The sequence below is a fragment of the Pempheris klunzingeri genome, chromosome 21 (assembly GCF_042242105.1).
Source record: "Pempheris klunzingeri isolate RE-2024b chromosome 21, fPemKlu1.hap1, whole genome shotgun sequence".
Lineage (NCBI taxonomy): Eukaryota > Metazoa > Chordata > Actinopteri > Acropomatiformes > Pempheridae > Pempheris > Pempheris klunzingeri.
Window position 1 is genome coordinate 21,857,897 of NC_092032.1, and position 26,053 is coordinate 21,883,949.

General features: G+C 41.6%; 1 protein-coding gene across 1 annotated transcript; it reads right to left on the reverse strand.

The window, feature by feature from the left end:
- Nucleotides 1-1,612: 1,612 nt before the first annotated feature.
- On the reverse strand, nt 1,613-25,868 carry LOC139221458 (uncharacterized). Its single transcript, XM_070853379.1, has 28 exons — nt 25,856-25,868; nt 25,005-25,155; nt 24,200-24,373; nt 23,249-23,422; nt 22,560-22,733; nt 21,945-22,118; nt 20,608-20,648; nt 20,372-20,409; nt 18,985-19,031; nt 18,011-18,184; nt 17,506-17,679; nt 17,157-17,330; nt 16,680-16,853; nt 15,829-16,002; nt 15,176-15,349; nt 14,578-14,751; nt 8,901-9,074; nt 8,240-8,413; nt 7,788-7,961; nt 7,068-7,241; nt 6,533-6,567; nt 6,352-6,404; nt 5,702-5,748; nt 4,891-5,108; nt 4,482-4,750; nt 3,940-4,059; nt 3,684-3,825; nt 1,613-2,889 (listed from the first exon to the last, which is right to left on the reverse strand). Exons 1-28 carry the CDS (start codon nt 25,866-25,868, stop codon nt 2,585-2,587), a joined length of 4,089 nt encoding a protein of 1,362 aa, XP_070709480.1. The 3' UTR covers nt 1,613-2,584.
- Between the last annotated feature and the right edge of the window lie 185 nt (nt 25,869-26,053).

The window sequence follows — 26,053 nt, forward strand, 5'->3', positions numbered from 1 at the left end:
CTCACACACAGTTTACAGGTGGACAGTCAAACACTACTAACAACAGTCATTCAGTAAAACAAAGGTAACACTCACCTACTCTCTGCTCTCTTCTCTCTGCAGTGACCAAACTCTTCCTCTTTTCTTCACTTCCTCCTGACGTCCCTCTGGCTCACTGCCCCCCCCTGTGGTGGCACTGAGACCTACAAGCAGCAGCTGCTTCCTCCTTTGAGCTTCTTTCAGAAGGACTTCTGGACTTTTACACTGTCAAGTAGGAATATTGGCTTTGCATTCCTCAGTCAACATAAACTCAAAGCAGCCATTAGAAATAAAAAGAGGGAAAAGATTCTTAGACAGATGAGAATAACACAAGAACATGAAAATAAATCTACTAAAGGCATCAGACTAAAGTTAGACTTGTGTTCAAACCTGTTTTTAAACCATACGTCACTTTTTGTGTTGAGATCCTTTTAACTAATCACAGTCAGGATCAGTACCAGTTCAGTGAATGAACAACAAAACTAAAAGTCGTCATGGAATCTAAGTTCATTTGATAATGTTAGTTAAATATGAACATATTTCTGTTTTATGTTAGAAGCTCATGTTTTACTCTGTTGAAAGGTTGATGCCTGTCGATGCTTCACTGAGTTCAGGTAACTAAGAGGTGAACTCGTCTGCCAGGCGACGATGGAATAAAGCTGGATTCATTCACGCTGCTGAAAAGAAAAAGAAAAGATGAAAGCAAGAGAAGCTGCAGGTTTCCATTCATTTCATTTGTTCTCCCTGTGAGTTATGGCGGCCAGTGAGGTCTGCACTTTCCAGTTGTTTGTAGTTTTTGATGATTTTCCTTTAGGATGTGTTTATTGTGTTTGTGTAGTGACGAAGTGTGGGGAAAAGAGTCCCCTAAACTTGGACCAGAGACTAAATGTCAGTCCTCTCTGTTTCTCCAAGTTCCAAATTAGTCCAAACTTTCTCCCAAATCCAAAGTCTTTTTCAGACAGTTCCTCCGAACAGGAGACTTCAGAGATTTGTTGTGGACAGTAAAACCTGAGATCTGAACAAGGTGAAAAGTTGAAAACAGTTTGGACTAAACACTTCAAGGGTTCCATGTTTTGTAACCCAAGGTCAGCAGAATGATGTCATCTGTCCCTGACCAATCACATTATCATTATACCTTCTACTGCAAGGAGGAGTTTGACCCTTTGACCTTGTTCTGACCTGCCGACCTTGTGAGCTTCCCCTCATCCTACAGCACCATCTCCAGATACTGAGAGGCTCCAACTCCTGCTGAACACTTTGAGACACCACCTTCACTTCAGCTCACATCTTTAAGCTCCTGCTCTCTTCTTCTTGCATTTCCTGTCATACTAACCATCAAGTATCAATTCCTACTACATCTTAATCAACACTTAATCAATACATTCTAGTCACATGATGTGATATCTCAATATTCTATACCACAGTAGTTCTCACAGCATGTGAAGAACCAATAAACTCCTGGTGTTTGTGTTTTTGATCTAAAAGTGCTTCGAGGGGTCCAAACGACTACAAAGGTCCCAAACACAGACCGTTTAGTGCAAATCTGACATCTGAAAGAGTCAGTCCTCTAAACAGGCACCAGGAGACTTCAGAGTTCAGCGCAGTAGAGGTTTATTGTCGACAATAACCCTGAGACAAAGTTCTGGACAAATGTGACACCTGAAGCAAGGTCTCACATCTGCACACAGTTAGCAGGAGGAGTTTGCTCCTTTACCAACTGGTCTTTAGTGAAGATGAAACTATTTATTCAAATAAGAAAAAGGGAAAAAAAACAAACCCCCACACTAAATGAAATAGAAAATTATCACTGAAGTGCAAAGTCTTGATTTCAAGAATTACAAACTATAAATTCATGAAATCAAACCAGTGACAGCAGACTTTCTATGATAATGGTAGTAAAGATGTAACCTTTTACTGCACTTATCTGACCTCAGATCAGATTCAGATTGGCTGATTGTCTTTTCTCTGATTTATGATCAGTTCAGATAAAGAATATCAGCTGAAATAAAGAGTAATGATTCTGTCTTTTTTAAACATGTAGAGGTGCTAAAGGTGCTAACGTCTGCAGGTCGACCACAACGACCTCCAGCGACGAGGCATGATGGGCCGTTTGGAGCCTGACAGACACGACTGAGGGCAAAGAAGAACCAAATTCATATCAGCTGGTCTCTTCTCACTTCGGGGGGGTCAATCAATCAGCCCGCTCCTAAACGGGAACACGTTCCAAACTGGATCTTCTCCAGAACAAAAAGCAGAAACATCATCATCATCATCCAACAATCAAAAGTACAAACGAGGCTTCGTGTCGTCCTGATAAACACTCACATGAACTCTGCAGGACTCTGAACGCCTCAACTCAGAGTTAGATCACCTTTTAAATCACCTTTTTCTTTTTTACACAGTAAAACAGTGAAGCACCAAAACGAAACATCTTGAAAAGTGTAAAAGAACCCACAACAGTATGAAATACACACTAGAAAACAATTACAAAACACACAAAGACTTAATACAACACAACACAGAAGTCGATTTCATCTTGTTTCCTTTGCAGAGTCTCATTTCTACTTCAGCTCAGATTCAGAGTTTTGAAAAGTTCTGGGTCCAAGCTGCGGAGCTCCTGGATCATGGATGAACTGGCTTGAGTTCCTTTGTTTCGCACCATGTCAATCACATCTCGAGCCTTTTCAGGCCTGGTTCTGGTTCTGGCCGACTCCATTTCTTCTTGATTTATGATGCCCCGTTGAAAAAGTTCATCCAGCAGTTGATTTAGAACAGATTCAGACACTGAAGCAACAAACTGTGACCGGACTGATTTCAACCTGCTATGTGGAGACGCTTCCTGAGACACGTTTCCTTCACGTAGAGCCAGATCTAAGGAACGAGCAGAACAAAGACTGTTCAGTGACACAGACCTGCGACTGCGATTTACAGGCAGTGGAGCACAAACACACATAACACACACAGTGCATCTGTTGGGGAACACATCCCAGGGCCCAATGTTCCCAGGGCCCAATGTTCCCAGGGTCCAATGTTCCCAGGGTCCAATGTTCCCAGGGCCCAATGTTCCCAGGGTCCAATGTTCCCAGGGCCCAATGTTCCAAGAAGCCTTTGGACCAAAGTATTCAGCATCCTCTCAAAAATACTGAACCTCACTGGGGACAGAGTGATTATATGGGGAATATTGGGGGCATGTTGTAAACTGATTTCTTCTCAGCAACACTGTCCAGTGAAGCTGTGGATTACAGAAGTAACTGATGCATTAAACCTCAAGAGAATTACGTTTGTCTCAACTGAGAACTGAAGCTTTTCAGTTTATTTCTTGTCACAAACTGAAGACAAAGTCAAAAATTAGCAGTAGTGCAGTGTGACAGGAGTTTCCTCTCTGTGAAATAATGGACACATTGAAGCTGTTTCATATTCTGTGTACGTGTCAATGACTACGATCTTTGCACAAATGCCTCCAATAAAAATAACAAATGCTGGAAATTCTCAATAGGCAGTGGCCAATATGACCCCCCAGGACCAAAGTGGGCTGCAGGATGAATGCAGACTGATGTGAGGCAGAATAAGAATAAAGGCAGCACAGATCAATCAGTAACTGTTACTCTGTTATTTTCCATTGTACTGTCGGGTGGAGCGATGCTGCAGGTGGATGGAGACCTTACCAGTCCGATCGACGTCATACTTCCAGACATCCGCCTGTCTTTGGTCCTGAACCGTTAAATTCGCTCCTTCTGTGTTTGCAGGCAGGCGGATCTCAAACGTCGGATGATAATTTGGTCCAAACTCCAGATCAAACTCTGCCCTCTGAAAACCAAAGTGTCTCCATAATCTCCAAAGTAAACTGAAGGTAACCAGCAGCAGTTTCTGAATCGTGTCAGCGTGTTACAGCACTAACAAAGACTTTCACTTCATACTCACCTCAGGCTGAACTTTAACGGCCTGACGACAGCCAAGTGCGTAACTTTGGTCTTTGATGAGTTTACATTGAGAAGGAGCCTGGATGTGGACCTCTGAATGTCGCTGTTGCTGTGTGCTCACCTTAAGAGACATTGAAATGAGACCGTTAATCAGCAGGCCAATTATACGTCATTACACAAAGATTTCCAGGTTACTGTTATATGATACAAAGACCAGCAGCAAAGTCTCAGCTGATATACTATTTATAGCTCATGTGTGCACTTCTAACAAAATACACAAAGCTCACATATGAATATGTGGTCCGCAGGGAAAATAAGACTATTTTTGTTCTGCTGTCAAACATATTGCTGTCAGAAAATAAAGAACTGAACAGATAAAGTACCGTATGAACAGGAGGAATTATTACAGGAAGAACCGGCTGTTCAGTGGTCATGAGGAAACCTGCCTGTTGTTTTAAAACCGACTGAAAAGTTGAGAACTTGTCTTTTAAGAAAGACCAGACCGGTTTGGACTGACAGCTGTACCATCACATGAAGCTTTACCTCGACCAGAGGGATGTTCCTCGGCAGGAGAAACACATTGAGTTTTTGCCTCTGTGTTTCTGGGTTTGGTGGTCCGAGGAACAGCAGAACTTGGCTGCTAACTGGTCTTGGGTTCCACAACCATTTAACGGCGTCCCACACGAGGCCAAAGAGAGAGAGGTGAGAGACCTTCACGACCACATGAGTGTCTGTGACCTCCAGCGGCTCCAGGACGCTCATCCCTTCATCGGCGATGTGGACGACAGACAGCAGGCCTTCAGGCAGCGGAGCTGTGGAGACTCAGAGCTGTTAAAGTCCTGTTTTAGTGACGGCAACCTCATTACAGCCTTAAGGGGCACTAACACAACACAGAGAGTTTAACAGCGCTCTAACTAAACTCTCCAGCCACAAACCACAGGAGCGTCCTCACCATCCACAGTGTCACAGTGTGGGAGGTGGAGCTGACGGACAGCAGCATCCTCTGAACTCTGGATGCTGAACAGCAGCCCTGCAGCCATCTTCCCAGCTGACAGGAGGAGGCTCTCGTCCCATTGGACAGTCCGGTACATCAGCTCCGCCTCCTGAGCCATAACGAACACCAGTCCGGTCAAAGCACACTGGAACACACCTGGACCGGGACACCTGAACCTGGAGGACACACAGGGACCGTTACAACGAGCGTTCAGCCGCTGGTCACATGATCTGCTGACGGGTGTTCTTGCACAGGGAAAGTGGTTGTGGTGGAAGCATGGCAGCACCCAGGGGACCTCTGTCTGTCAGTCAGCACAGCAGACATGTTGGCTGGGATGTGATCTTTAAGACTGGTGGGACACATTGCCGCCCTCCATCTTTATCTGTGTGTAGAAGCTGGAGCCAAACAGATGAATGGTGAAATGTCTGATGTTGGTTTTAACCGCGGCACGTGGTGATGCCGTAGTGTGGCTATAAGACATCCGTCCGATTGTTTTGACCTGGAACCTCTCACTTTGTCTTCCATTAGACAAACAACCAATCAGAGCACCGAGACCGGCTGATTTTAGGCCGGCCCGACAGAGGAGGGGCACGGGGTTGGGACCACAGAGCGCTCTGAAGGAGGAATGAGGCGGCTGGATTGGTTTGGATTCTACAACCACTTTTCTAAACGAGGTCCTGACCGCTGGGACTGCTCGTGTGTTTGTTTGGACACAAAACTTGATGAATCATGTAAGAAGTTGGAACAGTTGTAGATTGTAGATGATTACCTGTATGAAGACTCAGGTGTCTGTTCAGGTGAGAAGGATAATGGAGCCTGGAATTAAAGAAGGTACAAAGGCAGTTTGTCGTTAGAGATCCTCCCTAAAATGAGAATGAGAATACAGTCCAGAGAAAGAGGCCTCACAGCAAATGTCCTTCAGTCGTCACACGTGCTCATGTGTGGCAGGTTTGGTGCTTCTGTTCATTAGCTAAAGGACAGTTTCACATTTTTTCATGTCTGTCTTACAATACAAAACATCACTCTGGTGCTGTAGTAGACAGTTATTAATATGAAGGAACAGAGCACAATATAACTTCTATTGCAATAACTGTTTTGTTTCTGTGGTAACAGGCATTTGGAAAATTTTGAAAGCGGAATTGAGTTTTTGGAGCAGTGTATCAGATTATCTTAATAAATTGCTTCAGAGAGAAACTTATTGGATCTTTACATTTGATGCTTTGGTGTATCCAGGTCTTAATAAGGAAATGGCTTACGTGATTATGCTGTTTCAGGAGTTCAGGATACTGTACTTAACAAACAAGTAAGAATAATTTCTGTTTGCAGTTGCGATACAGTACAATTTTTCCAGTGGTGGAACCCCAATAACTGTCCAAGTATCACGTCATATGATGGAGGACTTCACTGCCCCTTTCTCACCGTTTCGGCGTCTGACAGGTTTTCTCTCACATCCAGTTTTGCATCATCATCATCTGTAAAAGACAAGAATGGAAATGAATATTTTTTTTTAAATATGTTGTACAACAAGCACATGATCTCATAAAATCAGATTTTAATGAACAACAATTTGCTGAATTGGGGACTTTGTTTCGATACTCACATTGTTTGGCAGCTGTGATCAACTCATCACTGATCCTGCAGGGATGAACACAACCCCAAAGTTAATGATCCAGTTTGAAAGAATTATTCATTGTTTGGGTCAGCCGGCTTCACGGTGCTGCCACGAGCAAACTGATCAAACTACTACTCATGGTAACGCTCATGGTCTCTGCTGCATGACAGGAAATAACTGGTCATTAGTCTGAATCCAAAGAACATCACAGCAGACAAAACAAACAAGAAATGAATCCTCAAACGTCTGACAGGAACTTTTCATCTTGTATTTTGAGGTAGAATCAAAGAACACACAGATGAAACGAACCATGAGAGGAAAGATACTCTACTCAAAGGGGAAAATCACTGATTTGTTGTGTTAGCCCTGGGCAGTGGTAAAGTTCTCGTCAAACACTTCTGACCTCCCTGAAGAGGCACCTCTGGCTTGTTGGGGTGTTGACACAGTGGAGGGTTGAACTGGAGGGACACCTCATTAAATACTGCTGAACCAGCATGGACCAGCAGTCAGACCCCCTACTGACCTCAGAGTCTCCAGTCTGCAGTCTGGACTCTTCACAAGATCAGACAGCAGCTTCACTCCTGAGTCCTGCAGGTCGTTGTAGTCCAGGTCCAGCTCTCTCAGATGGGAGGGGTTGGACTTAAGAGCTGAGGCCAGAGGAGCACAGCTGACCTCTGACAGACTGCAGTCCCACAATCTGAATAAAGAAGAAATGATGATGATGATGAAGATGATGATGATGATATCAGCCTTCTGCAGACATCATCCAAATGTCAGCACAGCATTCAGAGAAGTATTCATGTCATATTGATCAATAACATGCTGCTGATCTCAGTCAAGTCCACTATAGGTGTGTTTGTAACCAAAGAAATATTTCTACTGTATCAGTTTAAAACAAATATGAGTTCAGAGAATCTTTTTTATACAGATGTGATCATTTACAAATAATTACTGTAACAACAAACACTGAACATTTTCTGCTGATTCAAAGTCAATTTTACGCATTTTTATTCATTTGCATCTACTTTTATTATCTTTTACATACAATTTTGATGTTTCTATCTCTTGATTTTATTATGTTGTCCCCATGAAGCACTTTGAATTGCTTTGTGTCTCAATGGTGCTATATAAACAAATTTACCTTTGCCCTTTCAAATGTAAGTTATGTATGAACATAAATTAAGTTCTTTTCTTAAGTTCGCATATAAAATCTACAATAGTGACAGAGAGTCAGTGAACTGACCCCAGAGTCTCCAGTCTGCAGTCTGGACTCTCCAGAAAACCACACAGCAGCTTCACTCCTGAATCCTGCAGCTTGTTGTCACTCAGGTCCAGCTCTCTCAGATGGGAGGGGTTGGACTTCAGAGCTGAGACCAGATGAGCACAGCTGACCTCTGACAGACTGCAGCCACTCAATCTGAATAAAGAATAAATGATGTAACTTTAGAAGACGATGTTCCTTCTTAATAGCATCCAGTGTTTAATAATCTGTTCAGAGCTGAATAATGTAAAGACAGTAAATGTTTAGAAAATGGAAACTCCACACACCAACACCCAACAGGATGCAGGTTAAACACCACTGTTATACAAGTTACACATTGTACAAGTCAATGTGTAATACATTACATATACTAGTTACTTTCATTTGAAAGTATCATATTAATCTCAACACAATTGTGATAACTGTTGGCTGACCTCAGAGTCTCCAGTCTACAGTCTGGACTCTCCAGTCCAGCAGACAGCTGCTTCACTCCTGAGTCCTGCAGGTTGTTGTTACCCAGCTCCAGCTTTCTCAGATGGGAGGGGTTGGACTTCAGAGCTGAGGCCAGAGAAGCACAGCTGACCTCTGACAGACTGCAGCTCCTCAATCTGAAAAAGGAACATGTTTTGTAAATTTAGAAGAAAAGACTCTCCACTACTACTGCTTGAAATCAATTAAATTTTTAATAATCTGATTGCTCTAATTCATATTAACAACAGCAGATTGCTGCTTCAATAAAAATTGATTTGAGATTCCACTCAAGATCCCAAAGATGCTGGGTATGGCAGGACGAATTTTGGGGAAATATGAAGAAAAGATGTCTACGATATTAATTTTTGGGACATTGAAGTCATAAAGTCAAACCATCTTCAGATTAAATCATGTAGTCAGTGTGAACATCAAATAGTTTCATAAAAATATTGTAAAAAGCAAATACTGAATATACATGATAGCTCAGTATTGCTCTGCCACAGTCAATGGATTAAACCACTGAAGAAGAAAACAGTTTAGCATTGAGATACTCAGTGTGGATCAATACACCTCAACGTTCATATCATATTAATCTCAGCACAGAAGTAAAAAATGGTTGTGGACCCCAAACTCTCCAGTCTGCAGTCTGGACTCTCCAGTCCAGCTGACAGTAGCTTCACTCCTGAATCCTGCAGGTTGTTGTAACTCAGCTCCAGCTCTCTCAGATGGGAGGGGTTGGACTTCAGAGCTGAGGCCAGAGGAGCACAGCTGACCTCTGACAGACTGCAGTCACTCAATCTAAATAATGAATAATTGATGGAGATAAAAAATCCATTTAAAATCCAGTCAGTGTTCAGGTTTTAAATCTGTTGCTCAACATAATTTGTGAAATAGTTAACTTAGGTTTGGGAGCAGGACCATGAATCAAAAACACCTCTAATCACCTGTCCAGCCTACTTATAACTGATCAACCCATTCTATTCATCCCTTCATCTTCTCCTCTAACTACAAACTTCCTCCTGTAGCTTCCTGTGTTGATCCAAATTCACCCCCTAGTCTAACACCATCACGTCTGGCTCTCTCATCTCCACACACTGGAAAAGAAAAAGAGTCTTCAAGGAATGTCTTCAATCCCCATCTTCAATTCACAGTAGCCGCTGACAAAATACATCAGCTCCAGGTCTGCTGTCAAGGCCTCAGCTCAAGAACCGTGCGCTCACCAAAACAGGGAGAATGGCAACTTGATTCTGGTTTCACGTGCATTTTAAACAAGTCCTGGTCATTTCTGGCATATCTTCAGAACACTATTACAGACATTCTTTGTTTCCACTTACACAGCAGGCATGCAAGACATCTCAGATCAAACGATTTAAGTCTTCAGTTGCTGTTCATCTTATTTCTGTTACATTTGCAACAGTCTTAATGAGCACCATCAAGCTGACAATCACCTCAGCTCCGTTCCAATATCTTGACTCTTTTGGGGACCTGTGAATTCTGAGACTGATCCCCCCACACTAACCCTCCCCCTTCAGAATAACCTAAAATAATCCGAGACCAGCATGAATGGACATCTTCCTCCCCTAGAGTTTATCCATCCTCAACATCGAACACTTCCTCGTTTTATTAAACTCATAGAAATACTTCACCAAGTAAAATGTCTCACTTTTGAATAACAGTTAGTTCAAATGATCTTCAATATATATAGAAGAGAGTTTAAGATAAATTAAACCATTAATTTACATTAACAACTAACACTGGACATTCTCTACAGTTTTTTCAAGAAACAGAAGTTCTTTTGTGACTGCAGACTAAACTTCGTCATGGATGGACATGGAAACATGAACAAAAGGAAATACACAACTTTATAGATGTCAGTTACATATGAGCACAAATTAGGTTCAATTGTTAGTAACAGTTACAATAATAACAAGCCATAAGAGTCAGTGAACTGACCTCAGAGTTTCCAGTCTACAGTCTGGACTCTCCAGTCCAGCAGACAGCAGCTTCACTCCTGAATCCTGCAGGTCGTTGTAACTCAGCTCCAGCTCTCTCAGATGGGAGGGGTTGGACTTCAGAGCTGAGGCCAGTGAAGCACAGCTGATCTCTGACAACCTGCAGTCCCACAATCTGAATAATGAATAAGTGATTTAGCTTTAAAGTCACTGTTCCTGGTTGAAATCATTCAGTGTTTGATAATCTGGTCTTCTAACTTGAAGAAGACTTAGAATATTAAAGTTTAGAACTCTAAACTTTGTTAACTCCGAACAGCTGAACCCACCTGCAGATTAAAAACTAACGGTGAAAAAGAGCTCTCATTAATATTAATGAAAACATGCTGCTTGACTACATACATACAGTTTATTTTCACCATAACTTTCACATTATAAAAAATGGTGGCTGACCTCAGAGTCTCTAGTTTACAGTCTGGACTCTCCAGAAAAGCACACAGTAGCCTCACATCTAAATTGTGCAGCTTGTTTTCACTCAGGTCCAGCTCTCTCAGATGGGAGGGGTTGGACTTCAGAGCTGAGGCCAGAGGAGCACAGCTGACCTCTGACAGTCTGCAGTTGCCTAATCTGAAAAAGGAACAAATGATGTAGATAAAAGTGTCACAGTCTGCATTTCTGTCTCTTTTTGTAGTTGCCTCCAGCAGTCCACCAGATGCCCTCTGACTTTTCTCTAGATCTTGCCATTCCCATCTGCCCTGCAATCACCTCATTACCCTCTCCTTAGCTTCCCCTCCCATCTCCACACCTATACCTCAGTCTCTCATCAGCCACTGAGATAGAGTACTGTGCAAAAATCTGAGGCAGGTGTGAAGAAATGCTATAAAATAACAATGTGTTCAAAAATATCAAATTGAATTGTTTATTTTCATGGATTTACAAAGTGCAAAGTGAGCGAACAGAATAAAAGTGCGAATCAGGTCAGTGTTTGCTGTGACCTCCTTTGTCTTCAGGGATTCTGGATGATCACATTCAGGTGTGTGATGAACCAATCAGGTGCTGATGATCATCAGCTTCACCTGAAGCGTCTTCATGGAAGAACTGCAGCCAAGAAGCCAAGAAGCCTCCGACGTGGAAACAAGGACCAGAGCCTGAAGAGAGCAGGAAGACAGGAACTCTGGACTGAAGGCTGTTTGTCCAAGAGTCCCTGAGGACCTGAAGCTGCTTTGAAGCCAAATCAGCAGATCCTGATCGGACCTCCATCTTTATTCTGCTCACTTTGCTTTGTAAATTGAGAACAATTAACAATTAGATTTTATATTTTTGAATGCTTTTACTTTACAGCAGGCTCTCATACTGATTCAAACGCCAAGGAATAGACATGTTTTAAAAACAGACGGTATTGGCGCAGCTTAACATGCGGAGGCAGCTCGTTCCAAATGAGCTGCAAAAGCATGACCTGCCCTGAGCTTCAGCCTCGATCTTTGGACAACCAGAATAGGCTGGTCGACAGATCTGAGTGACCTAGACATGATTATTATGGTTATATCCACGTATGTCCATCAGTAGCCACGTGAGTTTCTTTACCAACACCAAATTTAGTTTTTTTATTTGGAATAAATATGTGATGAATCATGAAAGAACTTGGAAAAGTGTTGCCATTGTAGATGATTACCCGTATGAAGATTCAGATGTCTCTTCAGTTGAGAAGGATAATGAAGCCTGGAATTAAAAAAGGTTCAAAATTAGTTATTTTAATAGAGAGTGTTTCTAAAGTGATCAAATACTATCCCCACACTGCCAGGATACAAATGACATCAATGGAGAGACAGTGTAAAGTGTGTTAGAAAAGGCGACACAGATGTCTGACTTCAGGAAGAAAATGCCTCTCAGTAAATGTGTGATCACATTTGTATGTATTTAGCTCCTGGACTGATCCTGGTGCTGCCAGTGACGAGAGCTCGGAGGAGGGACGTGCGGTCAGGGGAGGCAGTCATCATCATCCTCACCTGCCCTCATGAGATGTATACTAATGATAAAATAAATATTTGTCCACTGATCTGTGCTATAAATGCAATTTCTGTATGATTCGAATAATTTCACTCATTTTTATAATCAAAATCGCTGTATTTTGCATATTTCCTGTTCAATTACAGCGTAGGCAGCGAGGTGAGGCAGCAGTGAGCTGTGCCTCACGTCAGATTGCCCAACATATTGGCCCAATATGTACCTGCTATGTGTATGGAAAGAATGCTGATATGAGATATGAAACACAATCGGTAGTTGGCAAATATATTGGGTGCATATATTTGTAAATCTGACTCTGAAAGAGTAAGTGCCTCACCAGCCACAAACCTCACCGCACGTCACTGGGAGCCGGCAATACTTAGATCAACATGTTTGGAAAAGAAATGGTAGCATAGCGACTTTCACTGCACTCTTCATCTGCGGCTGAACTCCACATGACAAAACATTTCTTATAAAGTGATTGTGGAGGTGGGGGTGGTTTCGAGCTCAGCTGCAAAAGGAAGAGTTGCAGGACTGGCCCAGGAGATGGCGCGGGAGAGAGGTAATTAGCACCAACACACCTGGGAACACTTGTAGTGAATTGCCTCTCTCCCTACATATGCAGGGGCCTAAAAAGGAGGAAACACACGGCGAGGAGAGCCGGCCTGATCAGGAGCCACCTGTCAGAACTGCATTCGTGTCTGTACGGACGGGCAAGCGACAGAACACCACCCTGAGTTAGAGAACTGTTTGTGCATGCTCAAAATAAAAGAAGATTTGAGTTCGAACTGCGGTCGAGTGGTTTGTAAGTGCTCGGAGAACCTACGGGACACACGGTCTCGTGCTACAGTGATCATATTACAAGCTTCAAGAATAGTTCAGTTTAATGATGCAATGGAAAAATAGACAGTGGGGGACAGTGAATGACCTCAAGTCACACACACACAGAAGAAGTTTGTTTGTTTGTGGTAATTTGTACACTAAAATGAACAGAAGCCACAGCGCCTCACACATGTGTCATAAGGGTTAAGGTTGGCTATTTCAAGAGTGAGGGGGTTTAAGTATCTCTTGTTCATGAGGGTAAAATGGAGCATGTGATGGACAGACGGATTGGTGCGGTGTCAGCAGTAATGGCGGTGGTGAAGAGGGATTTACCAGTTGATCTACGTTCCAACCTTCAGCTGTGGTCATGAGCTCTGGGTGATGCCCGAAAGAACGAGATCACGGACATAAGCAGCCGAAATTAGTTTCCTCTGAAGGGTGTCTGGGCTCAGCCTCTGGGCGATTTACCGGGAGGAAACCCCAGGCGGACCCAAAACTCACTGGAGGGATTATATATCTCATCTGGCCTGGGAACCAGGAGGAGCTGGAAAAGTTTCTAGAGTGCCCTGCTTGACCAGTTGCCATCGCGACCCAACCCCCGATAAGCAGAAGATATGGATGGATGGAATGTCAGGAACAACTAACATTTGAATTTAAATAACTGTAAGTATGTTTGCAGTTGCGATACAGTACAATTTTTCCAGTGGTGGAACCCCAATAACTGTCCAAGTATCATGTCATATAATGGAGGACTTCACTGCCCCTTTCTCACCGTTTCGGCGTCTGACAGGTTTTCTCTCACATCCAGTTTTGCACCATCATCATCTGTGAAAGACAAAGATCAGGAATGGAAACTTGAATATTTTTCAAAAAGCTCTAATAAGAATGGAATGGATAAATATGTTGTACAACGAGCACATGATCTCATAAAATCAGATTTTAATGAACAACAGTTTGCTGAATTGGGGACTTTGTTTCGATACTCACATTGTTTGGCAGCTGTGATCAACTCATCACTGATCCTGCAGGGATGAACACAACCCCAAAGTTAATGATCCAGTTTGAAATAATTATTCATTGTTTGGGTCAGCCGGCTTCACGGTGCTGCCACGAGCAAACTGATCAAACTACTACTCATGGTAACGCTCATGGTGTCTGCTGCATGACAGGAAATAACTGGTCATTAGTCTGAATCCAAAGAACATCACAGCAGACAGAACAAACAAACAAGAAATGAATCCTCAAACGTCTGACAGGAACTTTTCATCTTGTATTTTGAGGTAGAATCAAAGAACACACAGATGAAACGAACCATGAGAGGAAAGATACTCTACTCAAAGGGGAAAATCACTGATTTGTTGTGTTAGCCCTGGGCAGTGGTAAAGTTCTCGTCAAACACTTCTGACCTCCCTGAAGAGGCACCTCCGGCTTGTTGGGGTGTTGACACAGTGGAGGGTTGAACTGGAGGGACACCTCATTAAATACTGCTGAACCAGCATGGACCAGCAGTCAGACCCCCTACTGACCTCAGAGTCTCCAGTCTGCAGTCTGGACTCTTCACAAGATCAGACAGCAGCTTCACTCCTGAGTCCTGCAGCTTGTTTCCACTCAGCTCCAGCTCTCTCAGATGGGAGGGGTTGGACTTCAGAGCTGAGGCCAAATGAGCACAGCTGACCTCGGACAGACTGCAGCCCCACAATCTGAATAAAGAATAAATGATGGAGATAAAAACATCCATTGATAATCCAGTCAGATGTGTTCAGGTTTTAAATCTGCAGCTCAGCATCACTGTGTCCTCATCAATGAGCTTTTCCTTAAAAGGAGCAGAGAGACTTAATCATAGTGTTACTGTGGATCATCATCATGTCGACCATCTGCAGACATCATCCAGATGTCATTAGTTCAGAGGATCTTCTGTATACAGATGGGACAATTTCTTAAAAATCATAAACATTTATACATTACACAAACAGACTGCAGACTACATTTAATACTAGAAACATAAATACATGAACAAAACATTTACAGCTTTATGTATATCAGTTATGTATGAACATAAATTAGGTTCAATTGTTAGTTAAACATATAAGATCTACAATTTTAACGAAGAGTTGGTAAACTGACCCCAGAGTCTCCAGTCTACAGTTTGGACTCTCCAGTCCAGCAGACAGCAGCTTCACTCCTGAGTTCTGCAGCTTGTTGTTACCCAACTCCAGCTCTCTCAGGTGGGAGGGGTTGGACTTCAGAGCTGAGGCCAGAGGAGCACAGCTGACCTCTGACAGACTGCAGCCACTCAGTCTGGATAAAGAAGAAATTATGTGGCCGCAGAGGACAATGTTCCCTCTTTAAAACATTCAGTGTTTGGCTGAAGAATGTTCAGAATGCACAAGTTCATAAAACTGAAACATGTTACTAATAACAAAATAACTAGTTACTAGTAAACTGCTTACTTTCATTTGTTACTACAATAAACTACCAATGAGCTTACTGATGATTTGGTTTTGAGAGTATTTATTACCATTGATTATTTCCTTCCACCCATGTCCTTTGATAATAGTTGACATGAGAGATTGAAATAGCAGACGGGGTAATGATAAATCAGCACTGTATTGTGTCCAAAAACAAAATGTGAAAATAACCAAAGAAAGAAGAAAATAGACTTTAGCATTCAGATGTGCTGTGTGGATCAGTATATCGGCCTTATGTCTGCACATTAGTGTTCTCACAACTTTGGCATCATATTAATCTCAACACACAAGTAAAAAATGTTGTCTGACCTCAGAATCTCCAGTCTGCAGCCTGGACTTTCCAGTCCAGCAGACAGCAGCTTCACTCCTGAATCCTGAAGTTGGTTGAAGTTCAGGTCCAGCTCTCTCAGGTGGGAGGGGTTGGACTTCAGAGCTGAGGCCAGAGGAGCACAGCTGACCTCTGACAGACTGCAGCTCCTCAATCTGAATAAAGAACAAATGATGTAGCTTTAGAAGACGATACTCAATGTTTCATAATCTGTTCAGAACTGAATAAGGTTTGGAATACAACCTGTTTGGTTCAAGCATTTGGAGTTTCTGTTTTCTAAAACTCTAACATACAAACAGTGAAAAAGACGTGCTGCTACTTCAATAAAGACGCAGTGACGCAGCTGCACCAGTGGGTCCATCTTTACAAACTCATGTTGTGCAGCCAACACTCATGGTGAATTTCAGGAAAATATGAACAATAGCCATCTACAATATTTCTTTTAGGAATAGTGGAAACATAGAATCAAAGCAACTTCAGTTGAAAATATTCAGTTATTATATAGCTTCATAAAATAATATTTACAATATTTATTCTTTCTCTTTCTGTAATTTAGCATTATCACATATTTAAAAATATGATGGAGAATATAAGACAAAAACCAAGAGTTAAAGAGAATCAGAGTAAATTATCCAGTGTAGATGTCTCTTGCTATATTAAGGTTTTAAATGTGTAACTCAGCATTGCTCTGCCACAGTCAGTGGACTAATCCAATGGAGAAGAAAATATAATCTAGCATTCAGATAGTCAGTGAGGATCAGGAGAACACCAGCCTTTTGTTTATTGTAGTTTAGCGTCACCTCAACATTTCTGTCATATTATTGAGGCTGACCTCAGAGTCTCCAGTCTGCAGTCTGGACTCTCCAGAAAACCACACAGCAGCTTCACTCCTGAATCCTGCAGCTTGTTGTAACTCAGCTCCAGCTTTCTCAGATGGGAGGGGTTGGACTTCAGAGCTGAGGCCAGAGAAGCACAGCTGACCTCTGACAGTCTGCAGCCACTCAATCTGGATAAACAATAAATGATGTAAATAAAAATCAATTTCTAATCCAATCAGATTTGTTCAGATTTTAATATGTATTGCTCAACAACACTTCATCCTAATCAATTAGCTTTTCTCTGATATGAGTAGACTGACAAGTGAAATTAACTGGACAGCAGGACCACAAATCAAGCAAACGTCTAGGTGAAATACTGTCTTTGTGTGTGTGTGTGTGTGTGTGTGTGTGTGTGTTGACATTATAGGGATGCAAGTTTTGCATGAATATAAATTAGATCCATAATAATAACAGAGAGTCAGTGAACTGACCTCAGAGTCTCCAGTCTGCAGTCTGGACTCTCCAGTCCAGCAGACAGCAGCTTCACTCCTGAATCCTGCAGGTCGTTGTAGTTCAGGTCCAGCTCTCTCAGATGGGAGGGGTTGGACTTCAGAGCTGAGACCAGAGGAGCACAGCTGACCTCTGACAGACTGCAGTCCCACAATCTGAATAAAGAAGAAATGCTGAAGCTTTAAAAGACAATGTTACTTCTTAAAAGCCTTCAGTGTTTAAGAATCATTCTTCGTAGTAGAATGTACAACATCAGTTTAAGTACAGGTTGAACACTTATTGATACTGTCTGTGATTGCCTGTATGTGGGTTTGAGTTTCAGTGTCTGACCTCAGAGTCTCCAGTCTGCAGTCTGGACTCTCCAGAAAACCACACAGCAGCTTCACTCCTGAATCCTGCAGCTCGTTGTAGTTCAGGTCCAGCTCTGTCAGATGGGAGGGGTTGGACTTCAGAGCTGAGACCAGAGGAGCACAGCTGACCTCTGACAGTCTGCAGGCCCTCAATCTGAATAAAGAATAAATCAGGTAGATTAAGATCCATTTATAATCCGATTTTATGCATTCAGGTTTTAAACGCAGCCAATGGACTAAACCCCTGAAGAAGAAAACAGACTTAAGCAATCAGATTCTCAGTGTGATATTATCACCATTATGCGCACAGAAGCAAACTAGAGGGGCACTTTGAGAGCGCAGACCTCCAATAGTCCAGGTCTGCTATTAATTGCGTGTTCATGAGTCAGATCTTGATCCGCTCCAAAATTGAACGGGTTCTTTCTTGGCCCATGCAAACAGCACCAAAAACACGGCCTCTTTGGCAGGTAAAAATGGTGTCTGACCTCAGAGTCTCCAGTCTGCAGTCTGGACTCTCCAGAAAACCACACAGCAGCTTCAAATCTGAGTCCTGCAGCTCGTTGTTGCCCTGCTGCAGCACTCTCAGGTGGGAAGGGTTGGACTTCAGGGCTGAGGCCAGAGATGCACAGCTTTTCTCTGGCAAACTACCGTCACCCAACCTGAAAAAGGAATAAATGATGGAGATAAAAGTGTCACAGACAACATTTCTGTCTCTTTTTCTAGCTGCACTTCTCAGTCCACCAGATGCCCTCTGACTCCAGATCCTGCCACTCCCACCTGCCCTGCCATTCCTTCATCAGCCACTCATATACATATACATATACATATACTATATATGCCGGTCCACATTCTTTGTCCCTCGGCCACTTCATCAAAGTTGCTTTCACCTTTCACCCTGAACTTTTCTGCTTCCTGGCAATTAGTCCAGTCCTCATAACACGAAACAATGAGCTTTGGCTATACCATGTAAACCTAAGCCTATACACTATGGCTGCAGTTTTATCCTTCAAAATAAAACTGAAGCTGAGGGTGAATGTGGGTCAGCTGACTCTGTGCTGTACTGGCCATTCAGAAAAATAATCCAGCATCTCTTCTGCTGAAAAATATGAGCATAGCACCTTAAACTAAGAGGTAACGATACTATTGTTCATTTTATCTGCTGCATCAAACCGGCTCCCCCAGATTTCCTTTTATACATTTTTGAATATAAAATACTATTTATACTATGGCTTGGCTGAACACTGTGCAAAAATTATTGACCAGAATCCCCAGTTAATTTTATCATTTCAATTCATTGCTTTCCATCTTCCAATAGTCCAGATTCAGATCTAAACCTTGACTGAGAGACTAAATAATCATGTCTTGATTTAAACTGATGAATGCCTGTGAGGAGTGTCATGCGTGCTATGGATATTCAACTTAGTGAACCACGAAAGATGAAGTCATTTTGGATGATTACCTGTAGAAGTATTCCGTTGTCTGTTCAGGTGAGAAGAATGGTGGAGTCTGGAATTAAAGAAGGTACGGAGTTAGTTCTTTTAATAGAAATGTCCAACCTGTCCGAGTGTTTGTAAAGTCATGAAATACTTCACCCACACTGTCAGGATGCAACACAAGCACACTGGATGAAGCAGAGGAAATGGAAACGGCATCAATGGAGTGATGGTGTAAAGTGTGTTAGAGACAAAGAAAATGCTGTGTTCATCAGTGTCGATCATTTTCTGTTCTGCTTTGGCAAACAGGTTTTGTGTCTGTCGGGAATAAAGCTAAATAAAGAGAGACACCGGGATGATTTGAATCACTGAATTAATGTTAAGTTTAAATTCATATTTTAAGAACAGAAGCTTTTTTGGCAGAAGATAATGAATGTCACCAAATGAGATTCTCTGAGATTCTGATATGTTTATAGGTTGATATTTTTACCATTTTATCTGTTTTCAACTAACTGATGTATTACAGCTCTTTGGCAGGAATCATGGTTTCTTTTCTCTCCACAACTTCTTCGTGGTTTACATCTGCTTTTCTGAGGCAAAGAATTGTTCCCATAAAACTGACCCTCGCAAATTACATGACCTTAGTAAATCCAACCGAAGGGAGTGATGCTCCCTTAAATGCATATAAGGTAAGAAGAGAGACAGAAAGACACCTTGTTCTTTTTCAAACTGCGACTCCAGCTGTGTCTACCAATACAAGAAAGTTATGAATATGGCCTATATTGATATATATGGCCTTTTACCAACTCTGCCAGGCTTGTCAGAGCCGTTCCACACTGTCTGGCCAGAAGATTGTGAGACCTTGTTTATCAAGACGTAGTATGCTCTGCAGATTATTTCAAAGTTCGGGAAGGAAAGTAGGAGCTCAGTGCAAACCCTTGGGACCTGGTGAGGACGCCACCTGGTGGAACGAAGCTGAATACTGCTACAGGTCTGCATCAGGAGATCGCATAAATATGAGAGGAGTTTACCCAGCATGGCCTTGTACACAAAAATATACAAATGAAACTGTATGTAGATTTAGTTTTTGCATTGACTTTCTATGAAATTTGCTCGCGCAGAAAAATCACTGGTGGAAACACCATTAGTCTATTAGATCGTGCTAATTTATTTGCGTGCTACAACACCTGCTGGTCATACCAAAGTAAAATAGTTAGTTGCAAACACTTTTCCTCTCTTTATTGATTGTGTTCTTTCATGTCATGAAGAGTTGAAGGCTGAAAAACCATGACAATGTTTTGAAGTTACAAAAGCGTAAGAAGGTGTAGTTTCTGTTTTCAGTGGTGAAACATCAATAAATGTCCTGCTGAAGTCATTCATGATTCATATTGGAGGATTTGACACCTTTCTCACCTTTTTGTCATTGTCAGGCAGGTTTTTTGTCACATCATCTGTGAAAGAGAAAGAACAATAATGAAAACTTGGATAACGTGAGAAAACTGAGTTGCCAACAGCAAACCAAAATGTAGGATTTTTTTTCCAAACAGCTCTAACAGAAATGGAATTGAAAATAAGCACATTCTCATTTTAAGATCAGATTTTAATGTACAATAGTCTGGTGGAATGGAAGACTCTGTTTCAATACTCACATATACTGCTTTTGTCAATTCTGATCGTCCTGTTTTTAATCCTGTAGGGATGAACACAATCCCAAAAGTTATGGATCAAGTTTAAGATAATTGTTCGTTCTTTGAGTCAGTCAGCTTCACGGTCCTGACACGAGACAACTGCTCAAATATTTGCATCCTATTTTTTACGTCTAAGACTACGACTGACAGCTGACACTCGTGTCTTCTCACCTCTCCTGTGCATCCTGAACACTAATGACTGAGATTAAAAACCATGACATTGTGAAGTTTGCAGGTGATACGGTTCAAGTGATCCTCTCAACCTGTCAGTGCTAATGGTAAGGATGGAGAAATTGAGTCGTACAAGTACATCAGCACTGGAACTGATAATAAGATCAGCTTTAATTGATCACCAATTTACTGTATAGAAAAAGCCAGCAGCACCTTTTCTGTCTGAGGAAGCTGGCTAAGTTTGGCATTGGTCCCTGATGACTTAAAGACCTTTTAATCTCTCTCACTCTTTAACAGAAAAAAGCATTAACAAAGGGGATGAGGGTTTGAAGCAGTATCACAAGTGCTCACAGAGTCCATCCTGTCTGACAGCACCCCTGCACCTACAGCTTCGGACCTTTCCTACGGGGTCCTACCTCAAATATGAGCCACTACCCACAACCAACAACATTCCTTCGTACCTTCAGCCAATTCCCTGCTAAACTCTGGGAATAAGAGGTAATATCAGCTTGACCACAACAATGTTGGGCGAATATTGTTTTAATTTTTGTTGTATGTCAACATACTTATATACACTGCTTTTACTCCATAGTTTTGTTGTGTGTTACTGTTTTTGTTGTTGCACAACCAATCAATCTGGGGACAATAACGATCTACTTGACTTCACTCTGCTGCGTTACGGGAAATTGCAAATAGTCATTAATCTAGATCCAAAAGCTGAAGGAGAAATTTCACTCAATGTGTAAAATCACTGATTTGTTGAGCTAAGCTAGGCTAGTCCTGTGTGGTGGTAAAGGGGAGCTCTTCCCGTTAAAGAGGAGTCCTCCCGTTAAAGAGGAGTCCTCCCGTTAAAGAGGAGTTCTCCCTGAGCTGCTCTGTGGGGATTCTTGAATCCTTCCTGTTGAATTCCTGAATCATTGGTCTGAATGAAAGAGATTGTTCTGAGCTGCTCTTTATGGAAACAGTCTGAGAGAAACACTGCTGTGACCTGGAGCTGGAGAGAGAAACACTGACTGATTGATTGATTGATTGATTGATTGATTGATCGATTCATTAATACATTAACCTCCCTGTGTTTAGTACAATACTGCTGAACTAGCATGGATTGAGTCAGACCCCCTACTGACCTCAGAGTGTTCAGTCTGCAGTCTGGATGCCTCACAAAATCATACAGCTTCTTCACTCCTGAATCCTGCAGGTTGTTGATGTCCAGGTCCAGCTCTCTCAGATGGGAGGGGTTGGACTTCAGAGCTGAGGCCAGATGAGCACAGCTGATGTCTGATAAACTGCAGTCACTCAATCTGAATAAAGAATAAATTATAAAAAATCTATTTATAATCGAATCACATGTTCAGGTTTTAGATATGTTGCTCTGCCACAGTCATGGCTTTAATATCAGTGTCATATAATCAGTATCATCAGTATAATAGTATGATAAGATAAAATCAGTACAATATCAGTCTCATGTTTGCAGTTTAGTGTCATCGCAACCTTCGCATCTCATCATAAACTAGAGGGGCACTTGGAGAGCGCAGACCTCCATCAAGGCCAATAGTCCAGATCTACTATTAATTCCTTGTTCATGAGTCAAATCCGGATCTGCTCCAAAATTCTTTCTTGGCCCATGCTATACTCTGTCACCAAGTTTCATGAAAATCAGGCCAGTTTTTTCGTAATCCAGCTGACAGACAAACAGCACCAAAAACATGACATCCCTGGCAGAAGTAAAAATGGTGTCTGACCTCAGAGTCTTCAGTATACAGTCTGGATTCTCCAGTCCAGCAGACAGCAGCTCCACTCCTGAATCCTGCAGGTCGTTGTCACTCAGGTCCAGCTCTCTCAGGTGGGAGGGGTTGGACTTCAGAATTGAAGCCAGAAAAGCACAGCTGACCTCTGACAGACTGCAGAGCCTCAATCTAAATAAAGACCAGGGATTTAGATTAAAAAATATACACATTTGTAATGCAATCAGATGAGGCTAAAATCAAAACATCTTCGATTTAAACTTTAGCCTTTCAAACATGTTGGAAAAGAAAAACACAAAATATATTGTCTGATAGTTGACATAGAGAATATTAATTAATTCACTAAATTTTTTTTTTTTTAAATCATTTATGTAGAATCATGCTGTGAAATATAAAAATTGGAGAATTTAAATTAAAGAGAATCAGAGTGAATTATCCAGTGTAGATGTCTCTTGCTATATTAAAGTTTTAAATGTGTAACTCAGCATTGCTCGTCAGTGGAGAAACCCAATGGAGAAACCCAATGGAGAAACCCAATGGAGAAGCCCAATGGAGAAGAAAATGTAATCTAGCATTCAGATACTCAGTGTGTCTCAGTGGAACACCAGCCTTTTGTCTGCAGTTTCATGTTGCCACAACTTTCTCAATATATTAATCTCAGCACAGAAATAAAAATTGGAGCCGACCTAAGAGTCTTCAATCTGCAGTCTGGACTCTCCAGTCCAGCAGATAGCAACTTCACTCCTGAGTCCTGGAGGTCATTGTTACTCAGCTCCAGCTCTCTCAGATGGGAGGGGTTGGACTTCAGAACTGAGGCCAGAGATGCACAGCTGACCTCTGACAGACTGCAGCACCTCAATCTGAGTAAAGAATAAATGATGTTCCTTTAGAGGACAATACTCCCTTTTACACTAATTTAATATTTATTAATCTGTTCTGAGCTGAAGAAGGTTTAGAAAATGGAAACCCCAAACAGCTGAACCCAACAGGATGCAGGTTAAGAACTGTAAAATACAAACAGTGAAAAGGAGCTCTCATTATATCAACGACAGCGTGCTGCTACTTCAATAAAGACGTAGTGATTTCACCTCTTAAACTCTGGCAGCACCACCAGTGGGTCCATCTATACAAACTCATGTTGTGCAGCAACACAAATAAAATCCCACAGATTTAAGATTCAACTCAAGATTTCAAAGTTTCCAAATATGCCAAATATGTCAGTATGAATTTAGGGCAAATAACAAAATACATATACAATATTTCTTTTCGGAATAGTAGAGTCATAAAATCAAAGCATCTTCAATTTAAACTTAAGCCTTTCAAACATGTTGGAAAAGGAAAATATTGAATATATTTGTTATTGTGTAATATTTATTTATTCACTGAATTTGCTTTGTATAATTTATGTCAATCAAGACTTTAAGAGAATCATACTGACTTATCCAGCGTAGATTATTTTTGTTATATTATAGTTATGTGTAGCACAACATTGGTCACAGTCGGGACTAAACCACTGATAAAGAAAACAGAGACCTCAGTGTGGATCAGTAGAAAATCAGCCCTTTGTCTGCAGTTTAGTGTCACCATAACTTTCTCATCATATTACTCTCAGCACAGAAATAAAAATTGTAGCCGACCTAAGAGTCTTCAATCTGCAGTCTGGACTCTCCAGTCCATCAGACAGCAGCTTCACTCCTGTGTCCTGCAGCTTGTTGTAGCTCAGCTCCAGCTCTCTCAGGTGGGAGGGGTTGGTCTTCAGGGCTGAGGCCAGAGGAGCACAGCTGACCTCCGATAACCTGCAGCGTTTCAATCTGGATGAAGATTAAATGATGGATATAAAAATCTATTAATAATCCAATCAGATTTGTTCAGGTTTTAAATGTGCTGCTCAACATGACTGTGTTTTGATCAATTCGCTTTTCCCTGAAATGAGTCGGGTGACCATGTCATTGTGTTATTGTGGATCATCATCACACCAGCCCTCCACTGACATAATTCAAACATCAGCACAACATTCACAAACCTATTCACATCAACACAGATTATTTAAATTATTACAACTATTATTACACATGAAGATATGTGTAACTCAGACAGTTTGAGCTAAATTTTAGATGTAAATTCAACAGAACATGGGTGTGGATTTTTCCCTCCATCAAGGGGGGATTGCCTCACAGATAGAATGGAAAGAAAGATTGATTAAAGACATCAATAACTCCTTCAATATACACATGGCCACATAAGCACTGTATTGAGATAGACCTAAAAGAATACAAATCTGTTCTGTAAAGGTTCTGTTTGAGATATCTTAACCTCTCAGACTACTCAGACCCCTCCCCACCCCAGCGACCACTGACTGATAACCTCCCTTAGCTTTTCTGCTACTGTGTTAGCTCAGTAAGTAATTTTCAGTAATTTGGAAAGGCAGAACAGTGAACTGACTTCAGAGTCTTCAGTCTACAGTTTGGACTCTCCAGTCCAGCAAACAGCAGCTTCGCTCCTGATTCCCGCAGGTTGTTGTTGCTCAAGTCCAGCTCTCTCAGGTGGGAGGGATTGGACTTCAGAGCTGACGCCACAACTTCACAGTGAGCATCTGAGAGTCCACAGCCAGAAAGTCTGTCATGACACATAAATGACAAAATATGTTATCATGAAAGAGGGCACTTTATATTAACTTCATGCTTTGGTGTGTCCTCTTCTGATGAACGTTTGCTCTTTACATCAGTGGTCCAACTAATCTTATCTCACTGTGTTTGACATGAAAAAAACAATTCTCACCACTTTTTCTTACACCTGCAGGCTCTAAATCTCTGTTTTACTTTAATCTTAGCGATGAAGAGAAGGAAAAGTTGCATTTAGGCTTCTATAATGTCCACAGTCCCACGTCTGTCTCCACAAAGTTAGCGTGAGTGATTAGCAAACCATATTTACAGTGAACAATTCCAGTTGAGAGGAGGATCTGTATGCTAGCTAGCTGCTGCTCTCAGGTTCACATCAGTGACTGTTGCCAAATGCTTGACAATGATGACTATAATTTAATATCAATATAATTTAATAGTTGGATGTGAGTGCCAGATGACTGCACAGCGTTTTTCTGATTATTTCAGAAAAATAATCCACACACAATCACAATTAATGAACCAATGAGGTTGCATTATTTTCAACAACATATCATCAGAAAGATGTTCTCAGTGTATCTGCAATAAAAACAGAACATCGGCCTTTGGTGTTTTTAAAATCACTTAAAAATCTTCTTCTGTTATTAGTGAAAGCTGTGCATTTCGTTTCGTTGCCTTGTATGACCATGACTTCACGGTGGCTAAAGTAGGTTCATGTTTATTGTTATTTAACTGACATTACTAGATCAGTTCTGAAATCTGCTCAAATATCTGAATCAATATAATTACATTTTGCTTCATTGTAGTTTTGCTTCTTTTAGTATTTGCTGATGGATTTAAGTTACTACTGCTATTGTTGTAGTCTATAAGTAA

Coding starts and splice junctions, on each gene's coding strand:
- LOC139221458 (XM_070853379.1), bottom strand. Junction 17,680..18,010: donor TGCAGACTGGAGACTCTGAG/GTCAGACACCAT, acceptor TTCTTTATTCAG/ATTGAGGGCCTGCAGACTGT. Junction 5,749..6,351: donor ACCTGTCAGACGCCGAAACG/GTGAGAAAGGGG, acceptor CTTTAATTCCAG/GCTCCATTATCCTTCTCACC.